This window comes from Lepus europaeus, chromosome 16 (genome assembly GCF_033115175.1).
Source record: "Lepus europaeus isolate LE1 chromosome 16, mLepTim1.pri, whole genome shotgun sequence".
In the NCBI taxonomy this organism is placed as follows: Eukaryota; Metazoa; Chordata; class Mammalia; order Lagomorpha; family Leporidae; genus Lepus; species Lepus europaeus.
Window position 1 is genome coordinate 9909518 of NC_084842.1, and position 10822 is coordinate 9920339.

Genomic DNA, 10822 nt, shown 5'->3' on the forward strand with positions numbered 1-10822 from the left:
CCCTTCACCACACTCCTCTCATCACAGAAAAAGGAGTTGTCGGTGCTGTAACATTTGAACACCTGAAGCCTTGGTTTAAAACAGTCCTAGGCTTTAAGTCCATGCCCAAATTCCATTCATATCTCCAACCTCTGCAGAGTGGATTTGCCACTACTCTTAACCTGTTTCCTCAACTGTATAATGGAATTAATAATATCTATTTGTGGGGTTAAATTAGCCAATGATGTAAAGCCCAGCCCCCAGTTAAATGGTTAGAATAATTGTCCAATATATTGGCTGCCCAGTCTTTCTTGGGTTGTTTACTCCACATTCTATTTTCACTGAACTTTTTCCCCCACTAATTTATTTGTTTATGGGAGGAATGTCATTTTGTTCAAATCCATTTTGAAATCATGGCCAGCGACGCAGCTCAATAGGCTAATCCTCCGCCTGCGGCGCCAGCACACTGGGTTCTAGTCCCAGTCGGGGCGCCGGATTCTGTCCTGGTTGCCCCTCTTCTAGTCCAGCTCTCTGCTGTGGCCCAGGATTGCAGTGGAGGATGGCCCAAGTCCTTGGGCCCTGCACCTGTATGGGAGACCAGGAGAAGCACCTGGCTCCTGGCTTCGGATCAGCGCAGTGCGCCAGCTGCAGCGTGCTGGCCTCAGGGGCCATTGGAGGGCGAACCAACAGCAAAGGAAGACCTTAAGACCTTTCTCTATCTCTGTCTCTCACTGTCCACTCTGCCTGTCAAAAAAGAAAAAGAAAGAAAGAAAGAAAGAAAGAAAGAAAGAAAGAAAGAAAGAAAGAAAGAAAGAAAGAAAGAGAAAGAAAGAAAGAAAGAGAAAGAAAGAAAGAAAGAAAGAAAGAAAGAAAGAAAGAAAGAAAGAAAGAAAGAAAGAAAGAAAGAAAGAAAGAAAGAGAAAAAGAAATCTATGCCTGGGGCCAGCGCTGTGGATTAGCGGGTAAGGCCGCCGCCTGCAGTGCCGGCATCCCATATGGGCGCCAGTTTGTGTCCCAGCTGCTCCACTTCTGATCCAGCTCTCTGCTATGGCCTGGGAAAGCAGTAGAAGATGGCCCAAGTTCTTGGGCCCCTGCACCCGCATGGGAGACCTGGAGAAGCTCCTGGCTCCTGGCTTCGGATCTGCGCAGCTCCTGGCCATTGCAGACAATTTGGGAGTGAACCATCGGATGGAAGACCTCTCTCTCTGCCTCTCCTCTCTCTGCATAACTCTGACTTTCAAATAAATAAACAAATCTTAAAAAAAAAAAGAAATCCATGCCTATCTTATAATAGCTTCATATTTCCATCTCTGATGTGTCCATCACAGTTATTATATCTATCCATGTCTTCCAGTATGGAAAATAGAGAGGTTTTTTTTTTTTTTAAGATTTATTTATTTATTTGAAAGGTAGACTGACAAAAAGAGAGGGAGACAGAGAGACAGAAACAGAGGTATCTTCCATCTGCTGGTTCACTCCACAAATGACTGCAATGGCTGGGACTGGGTCAGGCTGAATCCAGGAAATCCATCCAGGTCTCCCCTGTGGGTGGCAGGGCCATCGACTGCTGCTTTCCCTGGTACATCAGCAGGGAGCTGGATCAGATGTGGGGTAGCTGAGACTTGAACCAGCATTCTCTATGGAATGTTGGCATCACAAGCAGAAGCTTGACCTGCTGTGCTACAACATTGGTGCCAGGAATAGAGTTTTAAATATATACATAAACAAGTGAAGTAATATAGCTCACAGGTCCTTTGATAGAAGTCCATATGAGTGCAAGAAGGAAACATGCATAAGGGTGAATCCAGCAAGGCTTTCTAGAGGAAGTGAGTCTTCAGCTGGTCCTTGAAATATTAAGGTTTCTCTGTAAGATAGCTCTGAGTTTCTATCTATGGTCTAGTGCACACTGGTTGGGGATGCGTTACCCAATCTGGTCAACGTCAGTCTCCTCAGGTATTCAATAATGTTAACAACCACTTCTATTGTACATGGGATTAAATGAGCTGATGTGTTTGAAGCCCATGGAATAACAATTTAAAAATACGGGGTCAGTGCTGTGGCAGAGTAGGTTAAGCCTCTGCCTGTGATGCCAACATCCCATGTGGGCACCAATTCAAGTCCTGGCTGCTGCACTTCCGATCCAGCTCCCTGCTGATAGCCTGGGAAAGCAGCAGAGGATGGCCCAAGTGCTTGGGCCCCTGCACCCATGTGGGAGACCCAGAAGAAGATCCTGGTTCCTGGCTTCTGATGGGCTCAGGTCCAGCCATTGCGTCCATTAGGGGAGCCAATCAGCAGATGGAAGACCTCTCTTTCTGTCTCTCCCTCTCTTCTGTCTGCAACTCTGCCTCTCAGATAAATAAATCTTAAAAAAAAAAATCAATACATGTGATTTCCCTTTGTGTAGCTGATGTCACCTGAATATGTTATCAGTTTCCTATAGACAAAGAGAAATATGAAGCTGTGTGGGCTGTAGGTTGACCCATGGAAATGCTGGCATGGGCAGTTTCTATGGTTACCTATAAACAATGGGTATATGATGTGCTTTAAGCCACATTTTCCAAGCTTTTTGAGAAAAGTTCAACACAAGGTTGAAATAGAAGTCTTGATAAAGATTGAGCTCCATCTTGCCAACACTGTAGACTGTCATGTAAAATGAGATTGATCTTACTATTGAGTGCCCTTTCACAATTTATTGGGTGATCCTTTTTTAACTAGTTTGCTCTGGATCTACAAATGAAATACTCAAATTTCCCAGGTCAATTCTTTGTCAGCAATGATATGATTTTTTTTTCTAAGATTTCATTTATTTATTTGAGAGGCAGAGTTACAAAGAGAGGGAGAGACAGAGAAAAAGACCTACCCACTGGTTCCCTCCCCAAATGGCTGCAGCAGCCAGAGCTAGGCTGATCCAGCTCTCCCACGAGGGTGCAGGGGTCCAAGGACTTGGGCCATCTTTCACTGCTTTCCAAGGCCATAGCAGAGATGCAGCCGGACATGAACCAGTGCCAGCAAGCAGAGGCATAGCCTACTACACCACAGCACTGGCCCTCAGCAATAAGAATTTCATTTCTTCACGCACACTGCCATGGAGGAAGCACTGGGAGAACTGAAAAGGAATTAGGCTTGCTGCTCCATAGAGAAGGAAAGTGGAGGGAGTACATTAGTCTCCAGGGCAGCCAGTGAAGTCACCTCCCCTTTCCCACAGAAGTGACCCAGGCCTTGTGTCACTTTGAGCCATACTTCCTCTGACCCAGGAATCAAAGCTTGATCTGTCACAGCTGCTGGGAACGTCCCTACTCCTGATTTCAGCTATAGGGATACCATCCATGTGTCCTAATCCAGCTCCAGCCTGAGTTTATCCACTTCCTGCCTTTTTTTTTTTTTTTGAAGATTTTATTCATTTATTTGAGAGGTAGAGTTACAGACAGTGAGAGGGAGAGACAGAGAGAAGGGTCTTCCTTCCGTTGGTTCACTCCCCAAATGGCCTCCATGGCCGGAGCTATGCCAATCCAAAGCCAGGACCCAGGCACTTCTTCCTGGTCTCCCATGTGGGTGAAAGGGCCCAAGCACTTGGGCCATCTTCTACTGCTTTCCCAGGCCACAGCAGAGAGCTGGCCTGGAAGAGGAGCAGCCAGGCTTAGAACCGGCGCCCACATGGGATGCTGGCGCCGCAGGTGGAGGATTAACCTACTGCGCCACAGCAGCGGCCCCACTTCCTGCCTTTCTTCCAGGAGCCACCGAGATTTCAAGATGGCTTGGTTCTCAACATCATCATCTGGTAGCATTTGTGATCTCCCTACCTCCCCCACCACACAAGAGAGAAGCCCTGGGGAAGGCTAGGCAGCCCTTGACTTCAGCGCGCTAGCCGTCTTGGCATTTACAAGGTGCTCACGAAAGCGGAGAGGCCCGGGGTTTATGGTCAGACCGAGAGTTAGGTCATGAGCTTCTGGGAAGAAACCCCAAGTCCCTCCTCCAGGAGTGAAGCCAGGGACCCTGCTCTCCAACCAGGGCCACCCACAGCTGCTCACTTCGTGGTTTAACTTGCGGCTAGAGTATCCTGATAAAATGGGAGCTCGGCCAAACACCCCCATGCCCCAGCCTCCAAGGATATACAACTCGTGGACGTCAACCACAGACTCCCACCATCAGTCAACATCCTTAAGCTTTAGGGAGAAAAGTCCCCAACCAGGAAGAAAGGTTGCCCCGCCTCCTCTCAAAGGCCCTTGTCTCTCTGCGAAAGTGCATTGATAAACTTTGCTTTGCCATCCCTACTTCCATCTCTTTGAGCTGCAACTCATCACCCCCTAAGGTACATCGCGGCACGCAGGTCACGGCAGGCGGACAGTGCTTCGGGAGTCCGGGCAAAAGCGGCTCTGCCAGGAGCTCAGCCAGTGGAAGTGGCGTCTTGGAGGACATCTAAGGTGCACTGTCCACCGTGTGAGGGGCCCCCGCGAAGCACATACACCCCGTAGCCGGGGGCATCATTTAAAGCTCAGCTCGGCCAGTCACTTGCTGTGCAACCCTGGGCAGATGATTTGGCCTCTCTGCACTTCGGCCCCCTCCCGAAAACGCAAATACTAATGCTAATTTCGATTTCATACACTGCACATGGTCACAGGTGTCCAGCTTTGCCACGACTCCCATAGCAGTAAGGCTGGTTCTTTACGACGCGGTTTTCCTGAGACGCGGTGGGGGATGCGCCCGCGTACACAGGTTCCGTCTGGGAGGAGGGCGCGTGTCTGCCGCACAGCCTGGCATCTCCAGGCCCAGCGCTTTGCCGGTGGCGCAGCCAGGCTCGCAGCGCTGCGCGTGCGGGGCGCTGCGCGGTCTGGGTGCGCTCCGCCCGCGCGCCGGGTGCAGCGGGGCCCACGCTGCGTGGCACGCGCGCCGCTCCGTGCGGGGCCGCGGCCCTGCGTGTCGCCCACGCACACCCAGACACGAGCCCCGCTTCGACGGGCGTGTCATGGCTTAAAAATAGCCGCTCATCTGGCTGCAGCAGCCCGGGCGGCGGCGGCGGCGCGGGAGACGGTCATGGCCGGGGGGCTGCCTGCGCCTGCCACCTGCCTTCGGGACTGAGACCCCGCGCAGCGCCGCGAAGAGGTAGAGGGGCTGTGGCGGGTGGTCGCCTCCCCCACCCCGGGGCGTGGGGGGCTCAGGGCTGGGGGGAAGAAGGAGGCCGGAGCAGAAACGAGGAGCTGCGCGCTCCCCTGGCGCGCCCTCGTCCGCGCTCGGCGCCAGGCTGTCTGGGTTGGCGAGTCTCTGGCGACAGCCATGAACCTGTTAGAACTGCGGCCGCAGATCAGCTCGGAGCCCTGAAAGCGGCCGAGGGATTGCAGAAGGCTAAGCCTGGGCTGGGGGCTATATCCCGGGACAGAGAGGGCTTCTCCAGGGTCCCACGGCTAGCTACCTACACCTGGGCTCCTTCCCGCTTCTCTTGGCTTCGTCGTCACGTAGGCAGCAGGCTATTTCAAGAGGGGAGATTACTTGGGAATAAAATGGTGGGGTCTCTAGGCCCCCGGAGACAGGTGGCTGATGACGGTGGTGGTGGTGATGAAAAGGTTGATGAAAACGGTAAGGGTGATGGTGGTGGGTGTAGTGCATACTCTGTGCCTTTCTGACCCAGGCACAGGAAGAAGAAAGCAAAAAATCTCTCTGCTCAAACACCCTAGAAACCCAGTGGTCCCTACTCAGTGCTGATCCTAAGGCCTCCTGCAACTGCTCGGTCTCTCCCTGCCCTGAGGAAGAGGGTGCTGGGCCCTGGTGACAGTGGTCAAAGATGGTCTCTCACGGAGGGCATTAGACAGAGGTCTCTGGGCAGAAGGGGAGGCATTCTGCAGGCTGGCCCACCCTGTCCAATAGGCAGAAGCAGAGGCGAGAGAGGAGGCGTCCAGGGAAAGAGAGCTTGGCCCAGTCGCCCCTCTGCCTGAAGCTCCCAGGGCGTCTAAAAGGCTGACCCTTCCCGGCTCTGCAGGGCACAGCTCTCCTTGCTCAAGGCTCCTGGCGAAGGCAGCCTGAAGCTCACCTGCTAAACCTCTATTGCATTACAGATGCTACTTCTGCGTCTCTGAGTCCCTGGGCCTGGCAGGTGGCTGATTTTCCCTTTTCTTCCTGCCCTCCAGGTCCCCACCCTCAGTCTCCCCAGCCCCACTTCCCTATACACACACACACACACATTCCAGCCACGCTTCAACCCAGAATTCTCACATGAGGGATGAGGTTTAATCAACAGTGTCCTTATGCTGGATCCAAAGATCCTGGTTTGCCTGTTGCACCCAGGGATTAGCATCTTCGTCCACTAGCTCTTGTACTCTCCGTCTCTCTTGCTCACCCCCCCACACACACACACTTCCCATGATAGGATTATCTCTGAGACTGTGGCCGACAGGAATGGGTTAAGGCAGCTCATCTCTCTGGCACCCAGGAGGCAGGCCTGGCATATGTCATGGCCCCAGCTGCTGTTATCTTCCTGCTAATTCTCTCTGGATGGGTTCAGAGAGTGTTCCAGCCCCATCCCAGATCCCTAGGCTCTCTGCCGACAGCCCCAGGCAGAGGAGACCCAGATCGGGCTGGCAGGAGCCCCAGCAGTGTGTCTGGCCACCCAAATGCCAAGTGTGGTGTGTGTATGTGTGTGCGTGTGTTAGCAGCGGGGCGTGGGGAGGTGGAGCAGAAACCCAGCAGCTGGGCAGCTCCCTCTTCCCGTAAACAAGGACATGTGACGCTCCCACCTCCTTGCCTGGCCGAGCCAGAGCCAAAGAGCGGGAGTGAAAGAAGCTGCCTTTGCTGGAAGGAAAAGCCAGTCCTGGAGGCCCCCACCAGAGCTGCACTTACCCTGCTCCCCAGGGCCTAGCCCAGTTGGCAGGAAGGGAGGCGGCTGCAAGACACGCTCAAGTGTGTCTCGCGCCCCTTCCTCTTCCAGCCTCTTTCCCATCATCACGCAGCCACCCCTGCAGCTTCCGAGGTTCCTGCCTCCTGTAAGATGTGCCCTGGTAACTGGCTCTGGGCATCCATGACTTTCATGGCCCGCTTCTCCCGGAGCGGCTCAAGGACTCCTGTCCGCACCAGAGGGAGCCTGGAGGAGATGCCAGCCGTTCAGCATCCATTCCTCAACGTATTCGAGCTGGAGCGGCTCCTCTACACGGGCAAGACAGCCTGCAACCACGCCGATGAGGTCTGGCCGGGCCTCTACCTCGGAGACCAGTACGTATGGGGCAGACTGGGACCACGGCTGAGTGTGTGTGTGTGATAGGAGAAGAGAAGGGAGGCAGAGAGGCAGTGAGTCTCGTTGTTGGTTCCAATGTGGGGGATAGAGAGGAGGGGGCAGAATGGAGAGGCTGTAGGGTTTGGAGGAGTTTGGGCAAGATTATTGAAATACTCATGTAGGGGGAAAGAAAGTTCAAGTAGCCGAGTCATCCATTTAGCAGATGTTCAGTGTTAAGGGCCAGCGTGATGTTCCAAGCCCAGGAGATGACTCCTCTGACCTTCCATCTATTACGCTGTGGCTCTGGGCAAGGCAGCTGGTGGAGCCAGGAGCTGGAGGGAGGCAGGCTGTTGCCTGTTGAGACCCTGCAGTGCCTGCGGGATTTGGCACATTGGGGGCTATGGAGAGAGGACCATCAAAGGAAGAGCGGCCCCTCCCCTGTCCCCCGAGGGCTTTGCAGTATGCAAGGACTTTGTTCACATGCATTTTCTCTCTTAATCTTCACAACAGCTTTGTGAGGTAGGTACCACTGTCCCCAGGTTACAGATGAGGAAACTGAAGCTCAGAGAAGTTGTGACCGGTCCAAGGTCACACGGGTCGTAAGTAGCAGAGCCAGGACTTGGAGGTTCAAGTTCAGTGCTCTTTCTACTTGAGGAGTTTGCACTGGACCGAGCGTTTGCCCTGAGAGACATCTATCTACCACTCAGCTGAGGGATACGGGTTGGTTGAACACCCACAGGGGATATCGTAAAGTGGGGTAACTGACAAAACACGAGCATTCTGGGGAGTCGGATGTGGGATCGAGGGTTAGAGTCATGGAAACCTCAAGGTCAACAGCAACGTTAACTGTGAGCAGGTCCACAACCCACCTGACGTTCAAATCCCCAGGGCACCATCCATGCCTGCATGATCTCCTCTGTCTGCTTGAACACCCTGGGGGCAGCAAAATCGCTCTCTCCAGGCACTCCCACCTTTCTAAAATAAATGCCACCGCTGGTGCTTCTTTGCATGAACCTGGGATCTGCTTCCCAGGAGTACCCATGGTTCGATCCCAGTTCTACCCTTTAGGGCCCTGCAGCCCTGGGAAAATTGCATTTGCTCTGAATGTTCCATCCGTCTGATTGCGGCTACCCTCTGCCCTTAATCTTTTCTTCCCAAGACAAAACAGCCCCAGTACTCACAGTTCCTGCCCACAGGCCCAGAGGCCTTAACTCAAGTCCTTGCCCATCTCGGCTGCTCCCCTCTGGGTCCTTGCTAAGTAGAGGCCTGGAGCCAGTGACAAATCGAGGCAGACAAGGAACCCGTCCCCTGGCTTCCCCACCCTGCCTCTAACCTCTGCTCAACGCAGGGACATGGCTAACAACCGCCGGGAGCTTCGCCGCCTGGGCATCACCCACGTCCTCAACGCCTCGCACAGCCGGTGGCGAGGCACACCGGAGGCCTACGAGGGGCTAGGCATCCGCTACCTGGGTGTGGAGGCCCACGACTCGCCAGCCTTTGATATGAGTGTCCACTTCCAGACGGCCGCTGACTTCATCCACCGGGCGCTGAGCCAGCCGGGAGGTAGGCGGGCAGAGCAGAAGGGAGGAAACAGTGATGGACGAGGTGCTTAGGAGAAGCCCAGGGCTTCAAGTGAGGGGAGAGGCCTTGTTTTAAAGATCTGCTTATTTATTGGAAACACAGAGTTACAGAGAGGGAGGGACAGAGAGAGATCTTCCATCCACTGGGTCACTCCCCTAGATGGCTGCAGTGGCCTGGGCCAAGCCAAGCCGAAGCCAGGAGCCAGAAGCTTCTTCTGGGTCTCCCATGTGGGTGCAGGGGCCCAAGCACTTGGGCCGGCTTCTGCTGCTTTTCCCAGGCACACTAGCAGGAGTTGACCCTGTGTGGGACGAGCGCTTCACAGGAGGCAGCTGTACCAGCTATGTCACAACAGCAGTCCCCATGGGGAGAGATTTTAGTGAGATGATAACATGCTTGAGACATAATGTCCAGGGAAGAAACCTGTCCCCCAGCCATTGCTTTCAAGGCAGTATATGAAAAGGCAAGGAAGAAATCATACAAAATGTGAAGAGGGGCAAGTTGCATCTCAGCAGCAAGATTTGGAATGAAAGAGTTTTACGTTTTTGGTTTCTTTACATATTTTTCATTGATCTTTACCTTTGAATGTGGTGAAAATGCTTTAGTGATTGGGGGGAAAAAATGATGCAAATAAAAATTGATTCAGTGGCTGAGGAGAGATTGAAGAAGGGCCGGGTTAGGCAGAGGGTGCTGTCCACGAGGCCTTGCCCTGTGCTGAGCTTGGTTTCACAGCCGGGATGGTGCTCTACCTTGAGCCCTTCTCGGATACGGGTAGCGAGCTCTGTGTGTCCCTTCCATGTCACTCTGTGCAGGCCCACATCCTCAACACCCTTCCCATCTCCACCCTCCTCCACCTGCTTCCCCCTGAACTTGTCAGCCTCCCCCTGGCCTTGTCCATGCCACCCAGAACAGCTCCCAGCGATGTCTTTGCGTCTCTCCTGGCAGGGAAGATCCTGGTGCACTGCGCCGTGGGAGTGAGCAGATCCGCCACGCTGGTGCTGGCCTACCTCATGCTGTACCACCGACTCACCCTCGTGGAGGCCATCAAGAAGGTCAAGGACCACAGAGGCATCATCCCCAACCGGGGCTTCCTGCGGCAGCTCCTGGCCCTGGACCGCAGGCTGCGGCAGGGTCTGGAGGCGTGAGGGGCGTGGAGGGGAGGTGGGGCCAGGCCCATAGGTGGGTCCCTGGCTCCTAGGTGGAGAGACGAGGCCCAGATGGCAGATGGTGGGAGAGCCAGGTAACCCAAGAGCGTGAGAGGCCTAGACCACTGCTGCTTTTTGTGGGAGGGGATGGGAGTCAGGCTGGGCAGTGTGGTGGGTGGGCACCCAGAAGGGGCTGAACCAGGAAAGGAGGCACCCAGGCTGTAGGTAGAAGATGGCCCTGGGGTTCCAGCCAGGTTTCTCCCAGGGATCCTTTCCCGTCTTGTGCCCTCTCTCTGACCAAAAGGCCAGGGGCCCCTCTGTCCTGTGCAGGCACACGGGGGTGTGATGAGCATGAATGGGATGGAGGAAAGGGGTGTGGATACCAGAGCACAGAGACAGACGGGGAAGAGATGGTGTGAGACGCTGAGATCACAGAGGGAGACGCCCACAGACTTGTTGCTGCAAGCACAGGAAGAGGAGCCATGTGAGGGCTGGCATTGTGCCTGAGAGTGCTGCTCATGGCCAGAAAGGGGCTGGGAGTCTGCAGAGGGTCACTTGCTTACTGGATCCAGGTGTCTGGAGGAACAATAAAGATGGTGGAAAAGAAGAGAGCTGCCTGATGTCATTGACAGTTTGGGCAAAGTTCTGTGCCTCTCTCCTGGGATCCCCAGCCTTGCCAGGGGCAGCTGCAGCTCCTGCTTCCCTTCGCACAATGAGAAGCCTGCACCAGCCCCCAAACCGCCACGCAATCTTATGGCTCTGGTTTCACACCCCTGCAGCTAGCAAAATCTCGAGCTGTTATTTCCAGCTGATCCACCAAGGGGCAGCAGAGGACCAGAAACTTCAGGGCACACCCGCCACCTCTCCGGCTCTGTTCACACACTCAGCTGTGTAAAGAATTGTTATTTTATTCTTAAAAAAA

The 10822-nt window shown here is 54.1% G+C and overlaps 1 protein-coding gene across 1 annotated transcript; it reads left to right on the top strand.

Annotated features, from left to right (window-relative positions):
- Positions 1-4840: 4840 nt before the first annotated feature.
- Positions 4841-10507, top strand: DUSP26 (dual specificity phosphatase 26). The gene is made up of 4 exons (XM_062213063.1): positions 4841-5079; positions 6896-7176; positions 8526-8740; positions 9701-10507. The coding sequence occupies exons 2-4, from the start codon at positions 6956-6958 to the stop codon at positions 9898-9900; spliced, it is 636 nt and encodes a 211-aa protein (XP_062069047.1). The 5' UTR covers positions 4841-5079; positions 6896-6955; the 3' UTR covers positions 9901-10507.
- The last annotated feature ends 315 nt before the right edge of the window (positions 10508-10822 follow it).

Excerpts from the sequence above, each read along its gene's own strand:
- DUSP26 (XM_062213063.1), top strand. The coding sequence starts at position 6,956 with ATGTGCCCTGGTAACTGGCTCTGGGCATCCATGACTTTCATGGCCCGC. Across the intron at positions 7,177-8,525 it reads GGCCTCTACCTCGGAGACCA|GGACATGGCTAACAACCGCC; the intron begins GTACGTATGGGG and ends TGCTCAACGCAG. Across the intron at positions 8,741-9,700 it reads GGCGCTGAGCCAGCCGGGAG|GGAAGATCCTGGTGCACTGC; the intron begins GTAGGCGGGCAG and ends CTCTCCTGGCAG.